Consider the following 20874-nt stretch of genomic DNA (forward strand, 5'->3'; position numbering starts at 1 on the left):
TCAGTGAGGTATTTCTATGTCTGAAATGCACTTATGATTTATAAAGCCTTAAATGCAAAATTACTAGACTATAAAACAACTCTTTAATTTTATTTGTTGAGTTGGCGGCATAAATAATACGTTGGCCATCATAAAATCAATGAAAAAAATTATAACGGGTACGTTCCTAAACAAGTAATGGTTTGGTTCCTTCAACGAAGCCAATCGAGAGAGCAAAAACCCAATATTTCAAAATATATAACCATAAAGTCTTAACTTCTAATAATGAAATTGAATTTTTCTCCCCTTTCTACTTACTGCTTGTTTAACAGACTATAATAATAGATCCAAGGGAGAAATTACTTTTGTTACTCGTTTTGGAGTTTCTGTTGCGAATGATAGGAAATTTAGCTTACTCTACTCTGTGCTAATTTAAAAAGTAAAATTGAAAATGGCGTCTTTGACGAGGTGTGTTGATAAATTTGTGTTATTTATTAATTTCTTAACTACTAATTTTACTTACCCATATCAGCAGTGAAATCAATTCTAGTATAGCTTGGCGTTCTTTTAAATCCAGTCCAAGTGCTGTCCCCAGGAATCCTAGTTGTGGTTATTTGGTTTTCTACTTGCTGTTGTCTGACGTGTTTTGGTCTTAAAATTTTCATTAAATTAATATTATATCCTTTCTTTTCTCTTCGATACTGTTCATCATCATACACTAAAAATACTGTACCTAATTATTTAACTCTAATGCTCAACATATGCGTCGTTATTTCATAAATGTCTTGAAGGACGTAGGCTCTCTCTATTTACCAGTTGTACCTATTTCCCAATATTTTGCTTCTTTTTTCCAGTTTACTACCCGCGCCCACACAGCAAGTGTGGGACCGCGATGATGAGCTTAAAGCAATGCGCGTTGGTAGCGCGCTGGTGGTGTCCCAGACCAGTGTGCCACCCTATGGACAGAGGAAAGGATGGGTGCCTCGAGCAGAGGAGGATTTTGGAGGTGATGCTTCTTGAAATAAATAAACTTTGTTGGGATATCTTAAGTACCATACACAGAACAACCCAAACTAAGCAAAGCTTGTACTATGGGTTTTAGGTGATGATATACAATATACATACTTATATACATAGGGAAATATCCATGGCTACATCTATGATACCATACTTGAGCTACTGGTAGAAAAAGACATGCTGCCATTATGTATTTGATTCTTTTAAATAGCATTGTTAAAAATTACATTTCAAATATCAACTTATCATCTCATAATATCAATAGGTGTCATAGGTTTAGTTATTGTACATTGATTTTGAAATTACTTCAGTAATATAAGGCACTAAAATCAAATTATCTGACTTCTATATTCACAAATAAAACATCAACTTTATACTCTCAGCCTGAGCTAAAATTAGAATTAGTAATAGGCAACTCATCTTTGTCATGTTTTCAGATGGTGGAGCATTCCCCGAGATCCATGCGGCACAGTATCCCCTGGGCATGGGTGCTCGAGGCAAGGAGAGCACATCCAATGCTCTGGCAGTTCAGTTAGATGAGACCGGCAAGGTCAAATACTCTGCTATCGCTCGACAAGGCCATGGTGCTGATAAGGTATTCTTATTTAGTATTGAATTTGTAATTTTTCATTATTTACATATAATTATAGAAACTAAAAGCTAGCATAATACAGTGATACATGAAGGAAATGTGGCCAGCATCCTCACTACAATGCACAAAGCCCTCGAGGACCTCTGTTAGAGATAAGCTAGCTATTACTTTACTTCTTAGAGTTCTTAGTTAGTTTTGTCTAGGCTGTTGCTCTTTCAAAAACTTGTTTATTTTTACCAACTTGGATAACAAATTATTTTAACAAACTGTACATTGCATACACAATACTGGGGACGCTATTGCTATGTCTTGTATGGGAACCCTGCATTTTATGATTAAGCACTGAGACTTGGCACAGTTGTTCATTGGGTGGCCCTGAGTAGATAAAGATCGGGAGGCATCGAGAGCCCCCCTTAATTTAGGAGGGAGGAGGGGGGGAAGGCTGGCGCCTCCGCGCTTCCTTTGAAACCATATTTCTCTAAAACTATACAAAATAGGGCATGCGATATATCATTTTCGGATAAATGAAGGACGAGAAATTCATTTTTGGAACAAAAAAGATGTATTTTAGAACAAAAATACAAAATAAAATGGGAAAATCTGAAAATGAGATTTTTTTTTATACATATTATTGCACATTTTATGAAAACTGTAATGGTTTTTTCTAAATAAAAAATAATATTGAATAGCTACATTTATCTAGTTTTAGAAAATGTATAATTTGTTATAGAAATATATTATACGACGAGTAATAAAAAATAATTTACATCGCCCGATAGGGTGATTTGAATGCTCATTTCAATAAGTTTTGTCAATGATTTCAGGTATAATCACTATTTTTAACACACGAAAGCCGTAATCATTGTAGTTTATGGCTATTTTAGTGATTAATGTACTTAAAATAAAAAAATACAAAAATAAAAAAAAAATATTGTGATAACTTTTTTATAACATTATCCTATTATTTTCTTTCTATACAATATATATCTAAAAGCAATAAATATGAATGAAAAGCCACATTTATGTAGTTTATAAAAATATATAGTTTGTTATATAAATATATTACGAAACGCGAGATAAAAAATAATGAAAGTGACGTGGCAGGGCGATCTTGATGTACGGTACGGGTCAGCTTGTATGATTCGATGAGGTGAGGTAAAGGTACTCAAAGCTCTCAAAAAGTGTAGTTATTTAGAGTACTTCAAATTAAACAACATACTCCTATATAGTCTGAATTTAACTATTTATATTACATGAAATGATCGATTGATATGATAGGTCAGATATATATACATCTGATCCTAATACATCTTGTGAAATAGTAGTTATCTATATGATTTGCATAATTTATGGATAATTCTTACTTGACATATTTATTATTCCAGATCTGCGTCCTGTACTTTGGTTAACGAGTGCCGAAAATAGTTATTAACCAAAAAAGACCGACAAATTAACAGCATTTCACCGACAAAAGCTGCCTTGCACCATTTTTGTAAGGGTTATAGGTATATCAAGGTGTCCATTTATGGGGTCAACTAAACCCAATTCAAAATTTGCCATTATTTGCTACTTGTGGCTGGACGAAAGTCTGTAACAATTGGGATTTGGGAGCCTACTTGCCCGCAACGTTGCCTGTTGCTGCAGAAACATGCCTCGAAATTGTCGGATGCAGGTGTAAAAAACAGTGCCGCGTAAGGTGCAATCGTAAAAAAATACTTTTTAAATTAAATGTTCGGAGCTGATGTGCTTATGCAGTGGATGTTGTGATATATACATAATTAAATTCAGACTATTCATGTTGTTTTATTTGAATAACTCAAAATAGCTACACTTTTTGAGAGCCTTGAGTACTAGCCCCGATACACATTTTTCGTCTAGTCAGACCATTTTTTGAGGTTCTCCTTTGTACAAAAGCAATGTCTTAGTTCAAAAATCATTCATGTTTAATGCTAATACGAATCTAGTTTATTTTTTATGGCACTATTGCGCAATAACTAACTGTCATTGATACTGAAAGGAAGAATATGACGATTTTATCTTTTATGGATGGGTAAAACCGATTTAAGGGGGCCCAAAGGAAGTAACTAAATTCTGCTAGTACACAAAAAAATCTTCAAGCCTATGCATGCAGAACTGCTTTAGGAGAGGAGAACGTGATTAAGACATTTTTTTTGCAATATAAGTCACATGCAATTTTATTTTACAATCAAAATAAACTATATTATAGGACTTTTACAATTTTCTGTACTGGGTCGTGATATACCTACATGTGTAAACGTTATTAGAATAAGTATATTTCTGTATTACTAGACGAACTCCATTGCATAGCGGGTAGTACCTTTACCTCACCTCATCGAATAATGCAAGCTGACCCGTACATTAAAATTTTCATTTTCATTATTTTTTATCTCGCGTTTCGTAATATATTTATATAACAAACTATATATTTTTATAAACTGCATAAATGTGGCTTTTTATTGATATTTATTGCTTTTAGATATATATTGTGTAGAAAGAACAAAATAGGATAATGTTAAAAAAAAAATCACATTTTTAATATTTTGTATTTTTTTAAATTTTAAGTTCATTAATCACTAAAATAGCCATAAACTACAATGATTACGGCTTTCGTGTGTTAAAAATAGTGATTATACCTGAAATCATTGACAAAACTTATTGAAATGAGCATTCAAATCACCCTATCGGGCGATGTAAATTATTTTTTATCACTCGTCCTATAATATATTTCTATAACAAATTATACATTTTCTAAAACTAGATAAATGTAGCTATTAAATTATATTTTTTATTTAGAAAAAACCATTACAGTTTTCATAACATGTGCAATAATATGTATAAAAAAAAATCTCGTTTTCAGATTTTCCCATTTTATTTTGTAATTTTGTTCTAAAATACATTTTTTTTGTTCCAAAAATGAATTCCTCGTCCTTCATTTATCCGAAAATGATATATCGCATGCCCTATTTTGTATAGTTTTAGAGAAATATGGTTTCAAAGGAAGCGCGGCGGCGCCAGCCTTCCCCCCCTCTTCCCTCCTAAATTAAGGGGGGCTCTCGATGCCTCCCGATCTTTATCTACTCAGGGCCACCCAAGGAACAACCTGTGCCAAGTCTCAGTGCTTAATCATAAAATGCAGGGTGTTGTGCAATAGCGTCCCCAGTACAAAACTGCAACATAATACATTTATTTCTTTAGTAAATTTTACAAAAGTCAAACTTAAGTAGGCATTATCAGTCTGCCAATGAGCCTTCAGGCCTAACAGAGTCTTAATTTGAGCAAAAAATATAAATTACATTAAAATTACTGAAATTTCGTGTCAATAACTTTAGTATGTTAAAACTTAAAACCTAGTTCATTTATAATAACAATACTTACACATGCCATTCTTCCGCAGATAATCTACTCAAAACTGACAGACCTGCTTCCATCAGAGGTTCTTGCCGAAGATGACCCGACTCTACAGAAACCGTCCGAGGAAGATATTCAAGACATCACAGAGAAAACCAAACTTGCCTTGGAGAAACTGACCAATGCTAAAATTTCTGCCGCACTGCCTGTTAAAGCTGCTCCCAAAGCTGTAAGTTAAAAGTTTCTGTTATAATCTGAAGAAGATGATTGAAAAGATGTGATTATACATTATTGTTATTAATCATAAAAGGAAATTGAAGAATTTTCCATTTTGAATACTTATTCCAGCAGTTGAGGTTAGCAGTCCAGGCTTCTAATGACAAGAATGACTTGTTGAAGTTCATGGCACTACCATGTGTGAAGTATGATTTCATGCCTACTAGCAGATTTTCTGTGAAGAAACCTAAACTAAAACTGTTTTTGAAATATGTTTGTACAAATTAATTTAAGGAGAACATAAGTATAACTTTCTGCCCCGCACAGCTAAACTGTGGAATGAATTGTCGCCTGCGGTATCTTGCGGTTCTGGACCGATATGACCTTCAAGAAAAGAGTGTACACCCATTTTAAAGGCCGGCAACGCACGTCCAACACTTCTGGTGTTTTGGGTGTCCATGGGCGGCAGTGATCGCTTACCATCAGGCGACCTGTCTGCTTGTTTGCCTCCTATCCCATAAAAAAAAACCGGCCAAGTGCGAGTCGGACTCGCGCACCGAGGGTTCCGTACAAACTGCGTTGACATAGAAGTTTGATTTTGTTACAGCTTAAAGGTATTATAGACCTGAGTATTTGGTATGAATTTCAATTTAAGAGGGGGTCGTACGAAATCCTCGAAAAGTGCATTCGGCGTTTAACAAATGCTGCTCACATTTCTAAATTAAATGAAATAAAATAAATGGAGTTATTATCTTAAAGAGTGTGTCTACAACTTTTGACTATTCAGAATCTCTAATTATTAAAGGTATAATAAATAAACCCATGCAAAGTTGACCTAAAATGAGAAAAACGTATGTCGCCGTTTAGTAAACTTTGTTAAAAAAATTCAATACTTTAGTTATAACATTAAGTGATTCTTAAAGCCAGATAAATGGACTAGAAGTTTTGAGGTTTTTTATATTTTTCCTCTCAAAGGCAACAAAGAAATTTTACCTTAAATTTAAACTATCGTAAAATTTCCATACATTCGCCATTGCTGTCAGAATTCTCCTTTCGATTAGATGCCGTGAGCGGCTCATCGGAGGCAGACGTGTCGCCGGTCGCTCCGCGTTGACAATTAAATTTGACAAATATTTTGACAGAAAATAGTGTACGTACACGAAAAACCATACCAGTGTAAAACTGTGCTCAAAATAAATAGGGTAAATCAAATATGTCAGGTGGAGATCCAATCTCATTTAAAATTTAAAGGTGCATGGCTTGTGCATAACAAATAAATAAAAATATATCACATTATTAAAGAAAATAACGAACACAACCGAATGAGTATAAATGATTTCATTCTAGTTCGGTTAAATTGAAAAAAGTTTCATGTTTTGTTTTACTCATTGGAATACATTTTCATTACGCTGGTATTAACAGTACGTCATTTTAAAAATATATATGACAGTACCTACGTCAAATTTTGTCAACCAAACTTCACAGGTTGTATGTAAACAATTACAATTTAATTTATTCATACATATTCAGATACGTATTAAGCTTCTGTACCGTTATTTGAAGCCTATTTAATATATTGAGACAGCGATACTGCTTGTAGATGCGTAGCGGTTCACAGCAGGTACCTACAGCTGAACACCTGTAAACAACTTGCAACTCCAGTTTTACGATTCAGGTTTCCCCTTCCCCCAGGCGACCCGTGCCGTAGGGACGGCAACGATGTTTCACCATTGGCGTTCTGTTTGTCGGAACGTTCGGTTCACTACAAAAAATTTCTTAGAATTCCTTAATTCTTGAAATTTTTTGTAAGTTTAATCAAAAATATCGTTTTAGAAAACGGTTTTACCGTTCGTTTACTATTATAAATTAAATGTTTTAGAAGCTGAGCACCTGATCGATTCACTTTGAGCGCAGCGTGTCGCGTAAGTAAGCGATTTTTTATTTCTTTTTCAGTTATTTTTTTCAGTGAATCGATTCGTCTTAAGCACGGAACAGGTCAAGAAAGTAAAAATTGAAAAATGATCTCCTTGTCCTCTTTGAGACTAAAACAGTCCTAATTAAAGTCGTAATTGACGCGATTAGTGTTTGTTTTGCCTTGCGACCGAAGATGAGCCTGTGCTGTGACCTGATAATTTCCGTGCGTGCCCATTGTGGTAGGTACTGTGCTGCGGGATAAAATTCCTTTACAATCTCTTTAAATAGATTGATATTCTGTAACGGAATTCAGAAATAGATCAAAAGTCGAAAGTTAAAGCCTATAGCCGCCGGACTTGGCAAGGGCGTCAATAAATATTTATTGATTCTAAGTATCATGTTGGCTTTTATATCCGATCCCTGTGCGCCTTAAAATCGACTTTCCGCTCTAAAGAAAGGTAACTAACAAACCTATATCATTAGCGTCTTTGGGGAACATGTTTGTGTAATCCGAAAAATGTTCCGTAAATAAATATGGGCAATTTTAAATGCACAGTACGGCATCGTCAGGGATACCTCTGAAAAATGTAGTTTGGTAATGTTCTTATGCCTTAATCAAATCTAAGCCGCTTGCCAGTGGAAGTAAAGGATTACAAAGTGAAACTCAGGTATGTGGAGAGTTGTATTAATTACCAAATATAAGTTCCGGTAAAAGATAATTGAGAAAATCCGCATACGAGAGAGTCACTCTTTAATCCTTAACTATAATAATAGCGTTTAATAACGCAAGGCGAGCGTATTTGATTAATTTGATTACTTGGCTGCTGCGTAAGCAGAGTAAAAGGATGCATCATTGCACTAGTTTACTAAAAACTTCTTACCTGCGCAAGGTGTGAAGAAATTTACAACCAGTATGTTTTTATTTTGTGTATAGTCCGCTTAAGGATATTAAAGGCTAGTATAATAATTATTATTCTGTGGAAGCAGGCATTAGTAGAAAAAATATCAAGTGTTAAGACGGTGTAAAAGCACTAGTCTAACACAGTAGGCAGTAACCCTGTCTGCAGAGCCTATGGTTCTGGGTTCGAATCCCAGTATGGGAATATGTTTGTGTGATGCACACAAATAGCGGGACGTAGTTGAACGAAAGAGAGCCATCCTCTGAAAATAGCCTTTTATTTGAATGGCTTTTCCCTTTTTACGTTGAGATTATATTCAAATAATTATGTTTATATGAATTGGATCTTTTTCCTTTTACTACGTCCATTTTTTCCCGAGTTACGGTTGTGTTATTATGTATTTAAGTATACATATGTCTATAATAAGAGTAATATGTCGCCTTGCTACCATAGTACAAGCCTTCCTCAGTTTTTGGCAAAATAGATTCCCCAATGTCTATTTATTTTGGTACCGATAATAAATTTCCCGCTTATTAAGGCTTATGAGTATTACTATTTATCTAGATAAAAACCAGCCGTCTGCGCAAGACGTGCATCTTCCCATTTTCATAATTCCCGCCTGCGCAAGGTGTGTGAATAATATGATTGTTAAGACAGCTGAAAATTTTGCAGTCTGCGCAAGGCTTGCAATTTTCGTGACTCAATTTTCTGCCTGCGCAAGGCGATTAAATATTTTATTTAGCCTGCTGAAAACCTGCCGCCTTCGCAAGGCGCGTGTTTACATATCCTGCGTCACAAGCAGATCAAGCAGATGTGGTATAATAGGTATAATACAATTAGCATGGTTCTAAAGCGGTTTTTGTCGGCCTACGCAAGGCGTTTTGAAACTTACGTGTGATGGAGGAAACAACACAATATGATAACGCCTCCTAAGCTTAGTACCAAGTGCTTACTTTGTTAATTACAAAGTCATTTTGACAGGGGTTATATATTTCTACTGCGGAATCACTTCCCAGTAATCATTAAATAGTCTCGAGAAGACTTGTCAAAGCGGACCCCAGGCCTTCACAGGCCGGGGCCGGGGCCAATGCCGGGATAACGCAAGGAGGATGATGTTGAGTCTGGTGAAGACTAAAAAGATTATCACAGTTATTGCTGGCGACTTGATAAACGTGGTTTCTTTTTTTTGTGGAAACTTTTTCCACTATATAGTTATCTACTACATATGTTATCTTTGTCGTTAACGACGTTTGAAACACCTAGCTCACGCTGACGCGGAGTGAGTTGACACGATAATATTCAAAATTAACCACGGTTTTATCAGTCTACTTATTTAGGTTTTAAAGTGGGATTTGTGGTAATTTAATCATTTAAGTAAACCTTTTGATAGTGTTGATGCATATCAAGGCCGCAGTATTCTTTGGTTCAGGATATTAACCGTTTCCCAAACATCTTAAATGGGTTATTTATTCTATTATTTTAATCAAATAGTTATCTAGCCCGCTGGCCGCTCCGGCGCCACATGAGGCCAATAATATAAAGATCAAATTGCTTTGGACTGTTTGAGGTCATTAATTTGTTCAGTTAAGCCCACGTGGGCTGAACACATTTTAAGGAATTGGCTATGTGGATGAAATAGCAAACATTTTTGCATAGTTTTTCGCTATGTAAGAATGCAGTTGTGATATGTTATTACATATTTTGAGGCTCCAGGAACGACCTGAACCAATGTTACAAAGAACCATTACATTAAAATGTGTTCACATCCTCATAAAGTAGCACGGGGTGACTCGTCTACTCATTATTTAGTCCGAATGAAACAATACGTATTTAAATTATGAGTTTTAGGTTAAGATTACCGCCATAACACGTTTTTAAAAATAAAAGGGGGGAAAAGGACACCTACGTAAGAAGTGATGAAATGTACGGGTTAATAAACCCAACTACAAACTTAAAACGCTGTCATATTACAGTTTTTAATCTGTTTTTTAAATAAAGTAACCTCTATGGTTAATAAATATATCACATTCATGGGGTATTCGGAAAACTATTTCTCATACCTAATCATTGTTTTTGGTAACAATATTTTGCAAGATAAGTACTTGATGTGGTTTCAAAATGATTTTAATACTCATATAAAGATGGACCGTCAAAACAATTTTAAAGCTATGCCGAATAAGCCCATGACCCATGGGGTTTTATGAGTGTCTCAAAATTTTGTTTGGACCTCAGATCTCGGAACTACAGATCTAGGTACCTTAACCTCAATATCATATTCTTCATTACAAAACCAGAAGGCTACGTCATGCCATATAATGGAATGATTATATATCTTTATGCTTCCAACGAAAATCACGGGTCTTACCCGCATACATACGTATCCTTAAGGAGAAAAATATTTGATTGTAACATCTTGCGCTTTCATAAGCTGGTTACCCAAAACAAAAAGGCATTTATATACGAAGAAAATTCTATCATCAGCATTGGCTTAACATGTGTACAAATTACAAATAAAACGCTTCGCACATGTGCGTCTAGCCGCCTAGGCGTTGTTAGCCTATGCCAATCCTTGGCTTAACAGAAAGTACATACATATTGGGTAAATAACTAACAAAAAATATTAGGGAACTGGGAGAGAACTCTCCAGACAAAAAGTCTAAGGTTAAGTTGTAGCCTGTTAACCAAGGCAATTAAAAGTTGAACTGTTGTAGTACCACTACTACCAATTGCACAGGAGGTACTTTGTTTAGGACTGTATTCATACATGGATTCAATGACCTTAATACGTATACTCATAATGTATAACGAATGACTAAGTTATACTTATACAAAGCCTCAATAGTCTTGTTACTTGATATACTTACACTTCCTTCCTGGATGATAGATTCGTTTACCAAAAGAGTATCTTATGCTTAGGAGTTTTCAATGATGAAAAATTCACAAGTGTGCTTATCCTCAATATATGATAATAAGACTTTTTAGAATGATTAGATTATTTTTTTTTTTAGCACTTACCAAACGTGCCCAGATTATTATTTCCGTTAATAAAATTGGAACCACGTTACACATGGGTTCAGTATGGGTTATACCCAAGAGGCCGAGAATATTTCCGGCATACTAGAATGCTCGGGAAAATTACTAAAATTAGATTTCATAAAACGAATTAAGTACATCACGAAAGAACCATGATTGTCGGAACATTAGTCATACCATGGGTATTAAGGTTTTCAATAGCTGCGCACATTAGTGTTATACACTTTTAAAGTTGTAGCCGATTGAGCGAAATTTTTCTTCGCTACCAAATTTTGCCATGTCATAGCCATAAGGCAGTAATTATAATATTCACTGTCTATTATGTAATGCTGTAATTGCCGGAAATAAATAGTGACTATTTGGATAAGGCATTAATGAATGGATCAGTTCCTTAACTGTTTTCTATAATATCATATGTAATAATATCATGTCATGCAAATCAATATATCAATATAATGTACCTATGTCATGTCTATTATTCTATGATACTGAAAAGAGATAAACGAGTTGCGAGGAATTTGACACACAATCCAAAACTTTTTTCGCTTATACCCTAAAAGTAATGATACTGCAATAACCCTACTTACTGGCAATTGCAGAGTCGGGGTCAAAACATTAAAAACATACTAAGTGTATTAAATTGAATATTATAATGAAATAAACGTAAACATAAGTCATGACCTGACCTTGTTAGGGGGATGAAATAAAAAAGTAACAGGTTTTTCATAATTTATTTTAATATCATTATGGGTATATACATAATAGGTATATACATAAAATTTAAAAATGTTTCAAACTTTCCTTACCGACGAATAATAAGTTACAATAGAAAAATAGGTCACTGTGCACTTATCAATTCAGTCACTGCAGCTGCTGTCAGCTGCAATTCACATTCCTCCATATAGGTACACAAGGTACCTATCTGATGTGTGAAGTGCACTTGAAGTTGTTATTTCCATTGGCGATTCAATTAATCACATTGGCGTTTCTTGACCACCAGGCGAATACAGACACGTCTCAATATATTAAATAGGCTTCAAATAACGGTACAGAAGCTTAATAGCAGCGTTTTACCTTACAATAAAACGCATATTAAGCGAAATACCTTATTTGAAGCCTATATTTTTAACTACGCCTGTGGCTACAACACTCAGTTGCAATAAACCAAGGCACATTTATTTTTCCATTTGAGGGTATTTGTTGTTCGCTGCTAGTAAACAACATTTTTAGACTATTCAGTTTCGAAGATACGTCTTTATTTCATTTCACATTTGAATTCATAAATGATGCAACTGTTTGGTAAGTGGTATATTGCAACTTCGGTTAAATTAATATTTTGAGAACCAATGATGAAACATCGTTGCCGTCCCTACGGCACGGGTCGCCTGGGGGAAGGGGAAACCTGAATCGTAAAACTGGAGTTGCAAGTTGTTTACAGGTGTTCAGCTGTAGGTACCTGCTGTGAACCGCTACGCATCTACAAGCAGTATCGCTGTCTCAATATATTAAATAGGCTTCAAATAAGGTATTTCGCTTAATATGCGTTTTATTGTAAGGTAAAACGCTGCTATTAATCGATTCTTACTTAGAATAGAAAAAAGGGGAATGCGAGCGGGTATAGGTATAGTGCTTCTGGTTCAAATTTAATTGTGTATATAAAAAAATGACTCAATTTCATTAAAGATTTACTTTGTGCATACCGCGAACACGTAACCGTAAGTTGAAAACAATAATAATTATAAATCACCTAAATACATCGTTGTTTACAAAGCGCTTGTTTTGAATGGCACGTCTCCACTCAACTTTAAACCAAATATTCATGGAACACCAGCTGGTGACCAGCATAAATGACTATGAACAGCCGTGCAAAAATATCTGATTTTCTATAGTGGGCCATAAGTATATGACGACATGTTCCCGGCATAAATTTGTGATGCTCCGTGACCGGCAAAAACATCGTCTCTCTTTCTAGCGTCTCGCGAGCGTATAGCGTCGGGCCAACTGTATGGAAAAAAAAGACGCCGCGTCAGCGCGGCTTAGCCATACAGTTGGCCCGACGCTACGATCGCAAGACGGTAGATGTGGGAGGGTCCTTATCCGCATACATATCTGATCGTGTCGCTTAAAAATATTTGATTCTTTATAAAAACCTAAATTACACTTTCACCCGCATAAATATCTATCCATTCTTAAAGCAAATATATATCTTACGGGCTAGAAATCATTAATATGTAATTAAAGTGCAATAATAAACCCTACCTGGTTGCCTTACAGCCGTAAATTGTATGAGGTGATTTGACAGTTCACGAAAACGGTATAGACTTGTGTCATTGGATATGTCTGTCTCATCTGTTCTTAAATTATGACAAGTAAACTTATTGAAAATCTAGTATCAGAAGCCTTTATACAAGCTTTTATTCAACTTGCCTTGTTAGTAGGTATGTTAGTTTGAGTCAAAACGTAGAAGCTAAATTTGACCCACTTTCCGGTTTCCAATTGAGCTGAAATTTTGCACACCTATGTAAATCAAGTGACAATGCAATATTATGGTATCATGGAGCTAATCTGATGATGGAGCAGAAAGGTGATCATAGGAACTCTGTTATGAAACGTCGTATCCCCATTGAGTCAGGGGTTTTTAAAAATGTCTCGGAGTCACTCGGAGAGCAATAAATATTTTTTTTTGCAAAAAAAACTTATTATGAATTGGGAGGTGTAATTTTTTATTATCTCTTACATAGCATTAAGAAGAAAAATCGACCAAGAGCGCGTCAGTGTAGGGTTCCGTAGTTTCCGACATTTTACATAATGACAATTAAATAAATACCGTAATTTGGGGTGAAAAGGGTTCCGGGGGTATATAATGTTATTATATTTCTTGACATATTCCTTCTATTTTCCGCAATCAAAGTAGGAAAATAATATATTATGTTTTTTTATTATTCTCAGTATTTATTTTCTTTCTTAGGCTAGGCTGTTTATAATATGAATATAAAAGTAAGTAAAATTTTTATCATTATGTTTGTTCTTTACATATCTCGGGACCATGGGGTCCCGGACTTTTGTAAGGCATACGTGGGGCCGAAGCCAACAGCGCAGAGGCCCTTTAGAACAGTTTAATCTAAATGTAATTATTATTATTATTGGTATTTAGGACAACAGCCGTAAATATTCAACTTACATAGGTATTTTTACATAGTCCTAGGCCAATAACAGTTATCTGTTGAGTGAAAAGTATTATACACAATATGTTACTAAAAAAAAAGTGTTACATATTTAAAATTACAGTGAAAATGTGCAAGCCACACATTTTTATTTACAGTTTCATGTCTGTCAAAGTTGACGTTAAAATTTATTGGATTTTTACTCATTTTAATCGTTCATTATCCTTTTTAACCGACTTCAAAAAAGTAGGAGGTTCTCAATTCGACTGATTTTTTTTTTTTTTTTTTTGTATGTATGTTACTCGATATCTCCGAAAATCGTGAACCGATTTTCAAAAATTTTTTTTTTGATCGAACGGGTATAACCCCGAGATGGTCCCATTGGCACCAAGTCGGGGTCTGATGATGGGATCTTGGAGAAATCGAGGGAACTCTTCAAATGTTATAGGCACATGTAATGTTTTTAGTGTATTTTTCAAAGGTACACCAGTATTTACGCCTAAAGGTAATAATTTTATGTGGCTGAGCTGATGATGGAAGGTCAACTCCTCAATGGTTAGGAGTTAAAGGATAATTCTTTCACTACTGTACATATATTCGGACTGATACATATAATATCACTAGGAACCACTAAAAATCAACAAATAAATTAACTTTTTAACAAAAAATAAAACCGCCTTCAAAAAAAGCGTGTTACAAAACACGGAGAAACTAAAAAGCCAAAAATAATAAACCTTCGAATTCAGATTTCTTATCGGATTGCAATAATCTAAACATCCAAATTATAAACAAATCAATTATTTTTGGAGTCGGGGCCAGCCTGCGTATGGTTGGGTGGGGCAAACAGGTAATAGCAAGGCGACGAACAGGTCTGGTACCGACTACAAAAATAATTGATTTGTTTATAATTTGGATGTTTAGATTATTGCAATCCGATAAGAAATCTGAATTCGAAGGTTTATTATTTTTGGCTTTTTAGTTTCTCCGTGTTTTGTAACACGCTTTTTTTGAAGGTGGTTTTATTTTTTGTTAAAAAGTTAATTTATGAATGTGTATACACTTCTAAAGTTTATGAATAACAGAAAATCATAAGACATATTTTCATTTTTATAATGGTTTTCATGAAGAAAGCGATGCAACTGTGTTGGGGAATTTTTACGGGATGAATAAATATCCGCGGCCTGAGGGGTGAATGGGATCAGGAATGGGGGGAATCGGGTCGCAAAGGGGGTGAATAGGTTTACGAAGGGGCTGATTAGGGTCGGAAGAGGGGTGAATTGGGATGTGTGGTCAATGCTTGTCACATTGTATAAAATATATATAATTTACCTAAAGTGGTATTTTTATGAATGACCTCTCTGTATATGGACGCAATTTATACGTCAATGTATTGCTTCGTAGTTAATAGACTAGATACAAGAAATTAACACTTAGAAATGTTAATCACATTTCTGTCTACCTCCACGTTTCTACTTAAGTCCGCAAAAATCACCCATGGTTGCTATAATATAGACGGATTAATTTAAAATAAAAATCATAAGTATGAAACTATACAACTAGGGAAGAAATAAAATTATTTTATTGAATCATTTTTGATTTATTCTTTTTCAAGTTCATATAAATAATAAATTTTCAATTCGCTCAAAGGTTGGAAGAGATCCCTTATAGGGATAAGTTCGCCTTTGTACATCATAACTATACTGTATTTTTATGTCCTAACTTGTCTTATGTACAATAAAGTGTTCACATACATACATACATACATATATTGAAATAGATATCATACACGAAAGAAAAAACGACAAGGCCCACGGTGGCTGAGCCGGGAATCGAACCCGGGTCTTCAGCTTACGCAGCTAACGTTATTACCACTAGGCCACCAGGCCAGGTTAAAAAAAACCGACCAAATGAGAATCTATTTTCGCACAATTGTAAAACTAAATTATTTTTACTAGTTACCTCCAAAATACCAAATAAAATTGGGCTACATAGTACATCGTTTTCTGAAGATTTTGGGTTCATGGGGTCGGAACGGGTATAACTAACGTAATTTATGGTGAATAGGGCCAAAACCGACTTTTGAACGTCGATAGCAGTTTTTTTATATGTGCCATGCTAATTTTTTACACAAAAAATCTTCCGGCAGTGTGAACTTCGGTTTGTCTTTGAAAATATGTCGTTTTATTTAGTAATTTTTGCTCACCCTAACGTTGGAGTGAATAGGGTCGGGAAGGGGGTGAATAGGGAAAAGGGTTGACTCTTTCGGATTGCGAACAAAATATGACCTGTCACGAGCGTATTATATTTATTTTACCAAAAAATAAGGATTTAATATGTTATGAGTGGTCGGTAATGAAATCTACACATATTATGATAACCCTTAACCAACCTTTATAGTTAGATGGTGCTCTGACGCGGTGAATAAGTAAGTATGGTCGTGGGCAGTGCGGATAACGTGTCAAAATATAAGCATAGTTTGTTGCTATTTTTCATGTTTAAATAAACTTCTAAACTAACGTAGTGGGTATTAAAGTAAAAGGTTCACAGTGAATATTAGGTTGCCAGAAATGTGTTTAGCTATACCATTGTATTGAATTTTGTATCATAAAGTCAAACTAGGTATTTACTACTAATGATTTACTCTGTGGGGTGTCTTTGATCACTTGCATGGGGTAACATTGACCATAATGACACATAGTTAATTATTGTCTGATTTTGTCACGGTACTTGTTGAGGCTGATAATTTGATCGCTTCTTGTGATAAATATTGAAATAATTGCAAATAAAGTTGGTTTTTCGAAGATGTTAATTTTTATTCTTGATCAAAGTAACCCCAAAATAGCGTTAAAGAGTTGTAATATTTGACTGCGAACCATTTTTTTTTATCTTTTCTTGACATAAAATACTTTTGTAAGGGATTACATTCGATTATCATTAAAAAAAATATATAGTGTATCAAAGTAACCCCAATGTCGGTTTATGTTTGATCACATCGTTTTTTTTCTGCGTACATTATTTTATTTATTTATTTATTCCTTATTGCACATAAAAAAAATAAGTACAAATGGTGGACATAATGCCTTAAGGCATTCTCTACCAGTCAACCACTGGGTTAAAAAGAAACATTTCATACGTGCAGGCATCGTGACAGAAAACAATAATCCTGATATCACTTATTTTGTTACCTTTTTAGATTTTTAGCAGGAAAAGACTGAAAAAGTTGATGGTCCCATTTTTTTTCTTCCTTAGTTACGTTACGTTTAAATTCCCAAATTGGTCAATGTAACCCCAGTTTACGGTAGACACCGTCAACCTATTCTAATAATTCTCTTATTCGTTACTTATTATTTGAAAGAAAAATCGTTACGATAATCCATACTATCCATCCATACTATCCATACTAATCCATACTATCCATCCATATTCCATACTATTCCATACTATTCCATACTAATATTATAAATGCGAAAGTAACTCTGTCTGTCTGTCTGTCTGTCTGTCTGTCTGTCTGTCTGTCTGTCTGTCTGTTACGCTTTCCCGCTTAAACCACGCAACCGATTTTGATGAAATTTGGAACAGACAATCTTTAGACCCTGAGACAGAACATAGGCTACTTTTTATTTCGAAAAAAAGGGATGAAGGGGTTGAAAAAGAGGTTGAAAGTTTGTATGGGATTTCTTAATTTTAAATGATAAAACCATGAAACTTTATATTTTAGCACTTGATAAGAAATCATTAAACATATATTTAAAGTCACATACAGGTCGAACGCGATTAATTAACATTATTTTTACCTTTAAAATAAACATGGTGGGAAATAAACATTAACTAAAAGCGGGTAGATTATATTTATTTGTCTACCCCGAACATTTATATAAATTAATATCGGGTAGTTTTGTGTTGTTTACATCTCCGGTGACATTTTGCTGGGACGTCAGTCTTCCGCGACCACGGCCAGTGCAACCTGGTCGAAACGTTGGGAAAAAAGGTAAAAATAATGTTAATTAATCGCGTTCGACCTGTATGTGACTTTAAATATGTGTACAAAGCGCGAGAACTTAAAGTGTTATATTATTAAACATATTGATAAGGGATAGGGATAGGGATAGCGATAGGGATAGCGATAGGGATAGCGATAGGGATAGCGATAGGGATAGCGATAGGGATAGGGTTAGCGATAACGATAGCGATAGCGATAGCGATAGCGATAGCGATACGGATACGGATACGGATACGGAGAATATGGGTATCGTTAGAGGGATACGGATAATCGGTCGGCGGTCTCTTACAATCAATGTGCTCTAAGACGATCGTTGTTTGCTTGCTTGAAGATTACGTTTGCGATAAGTATAAGCAAAATGTAAAAAATTGTAAGGGATAATAGAAAAAAGTACTTTTTACCCAGCGATCATAGTGTCTAAATACGGGCTATGTGGGATGTTTATAAAGGTTTCCCCAGCGTATATAGAATTACCTACGCTGTGGTCGATGTGTAATATTTCTACAATCATTGCAAGCAAAAGTATTATGTGCAATCGAAATAATCGCAGATAAATATACCTACAGAGAAACCTACGGTCCCTACGGATCCAAATGAAAATCTTAATGAATACTTTTATTACGCGGGCGAAGCCGCGGGTAAAAGCTAGTATGCATATAAAATATGCAATCTAAGATAAAAAATGCTTTTCATATAGTTACAAACTTAGTTCAGATTTTTTTTGTACAACTTTTAAAAATTGTTCTACCTATCAAGTTCAAAATAATTTTCCTAGAAAGTCTTTTTTCTACTCCCGAACTATTATTCGTCATTTACAGGGTCGTGCATAGATCTTTAAAACCCTTCATAAAAGTCTATTCCCCAAAGCCAGTGTCCGCCGGCTTTCCGCGCATGCGCGCAGTAACGAAAAAACTGAAAACGCATTGTTTGGCTCTGTAACCATGGCAACGCCTTATAACGATACGGCGCGCGTGCGCGGGAAGGCTTTGGGCAGCTGAGCTGACAGTGCAAACCTTTGCGTCAAAATACAGAAAACAGTGTGAATTTCACGAAAGTTATTCAAGAAACCTATTAAAAACTAAGTGCATGGTCGTAGAAAAAGTATTGTATGCAACGGTGTTTAACTGAGTCAAAAAATACTCGTGGCGTCTTAATAACAATTTTCGGCTTCGCCTCAAATTGTTACCCACGACACTCGTCTTTTTTGATCTCCTTCAAACGCCTGTTGCATAAAATACTATTTTAAAGTTCTGCTTTTGAGATTTTTTCATATTTGAGAAAACAGCCCTTATGGCCTGAAATACGGCATACGGCAGTGATATTGACATTGACATATGCTTTTTCTTATTTTGATGGTATTTTGACTGCACTGTATTTTTTGTCATGCTAATTTGAACCTTATCTCTGAGCGATGTTTTTTAATTTTCAGTTACATCACAGATGTGTATGACATGACATCTAGGTATTTAGCCATTTAAAAGAAACTACAAGGGGCTTTACAGACGTGGCGACTGCAACTGGTACAGGGCCTAAGCCATAATTTAAAATTATATTGTGATTTTTATATGTATTTGTGGTTTATTTAATACTAAGTATGAGTTTCAACATTTTCAACTCAAGGAACTGAAATTAAGAGAAGGGACTCGGAAATTGGGTAAGATCAAGAGTCTGATGCAGATGCCGATGACAGTATTGGATAAGATAAGATATGCGTCGATATTCCCTGTCTTTCTTTGTGTCTCTGACATGACTGCTGCTAGCTGTACTCTATTCATTAAGTTTTTATTTTATACACATACTTTATTTTTGTATCAAAATAAATGATAAATTGATAAAAAACCTAACGACCAAAAAGAATAAAGTACCTATCTGTTAGTCTTTAATACACCCCGCATATACGTAATGCACAGCACAGGCCTCCGAAGACCGGCAGGGCAATCATGGTCGCGCGATAAATGGTATAACATCGGGCCGTCCCTATCGCACTTACAAATAGTGTGATAGGGCTGATGTTTTATCATTTATCACGCGACCATAATTGTCTGCCTGGAGGTATCGGCCTTTAGCCCTTCACACACGTCTTTGAATAATGTTTGCGGGGATAGGCAGGCTGACGATTTTTTATCTAAGTATAGAAAAGTAACGCAAAATGAAGTGCAAAGTAATTTGAAATACACCTAGATAAACAATCAATTGAATAAGGAACGTTATCTACATATTAAGGTAAATTTAAGTCACATGAGACATGAACAGAGAAGGAAAGCTAGATGATGCGTATTTTTTCTCTGTCTTCTTGTATGCTACCTTTTTTACAGTTTTAATTTCTCAAAGGAGGTCAGTAGTTGACTACAAACTCAAAATAACACTCTTGAAAAAAATTAAGGGTCACTGACCTTTCACAGTAAATTGAGGTAGTGTGAGTGAAGGGTGTTTGTGTGTGTAATGGGGTAATTTGACAGATTCTGAAAATTCTCCCTGCTCTACCCCCTCTTAATACCTCTACGCGTTTATGAGGAAATGGGTAGTAAGGTTAAAATTATTAAAAAAAAATATATTATGTGATGTAACTAAAAATTTATTGTTTTCGTAATTTTTCCTTTATCTATGCTATAAGACGTTGCTTCGTACCAAATTTCAAGATTCTGAGTTCACGGGAAGCACCCTGTAGGTTTTGATTCCCTTGCAAGTGTC

The 20874-nt window shown here is 35.0% G+C and overlaps 1 protein-coding gene across 3 annotated transcripts in view; it reads left to right on the forward strand.

Moving 5' to 3' along the window:
- Positions 1-304: 304 nt before the first annotated feature.
- The window catches only part of LOC125237150 (puff-specific protein Bx42), a 38649-nt gene continuing 18079 nt past the window's right edge, over positions 305-20874 (forward strand). For all 3 annotated transcript variants that reach the window (XM_048144126.1, XM_048144127.1, XM_048144128.1), the window contains exons 1-4: positions 305-447; positions 834-985; positions 1434-1591; positions 5004-5186. In XM_048144126.1, coding sequence (XP_048000083.1) covers positions 431-447; positions 834-985; positions 1434-1591; positions 5004-5186 — 510 coding nt within the window. In that variant the 5' untranslated portion in view covers positions 305-430. The remainder of the gene's footprint in view (positions 448-833; positions 986-1433; positions 1592-5003; positions 5187-20874) is intronic.

Source organism: Leguminivora glycinivorella, chromosome 20 (assembly GCF_023078275.1).
Source record: "Leguminivora glycinivorella isolate SPB_JAAS2020 chromosome 20, LegGlyc_1.1, whole genome shotgun sequence".
In the NCBI taxonomy this organism is placed as follows: Eukaryota; Metazoa; Arthropoda; class Insecta; order Lepidoptera; family Tortricidae; genus Leguminivora; species Leguminivora glycinivorella.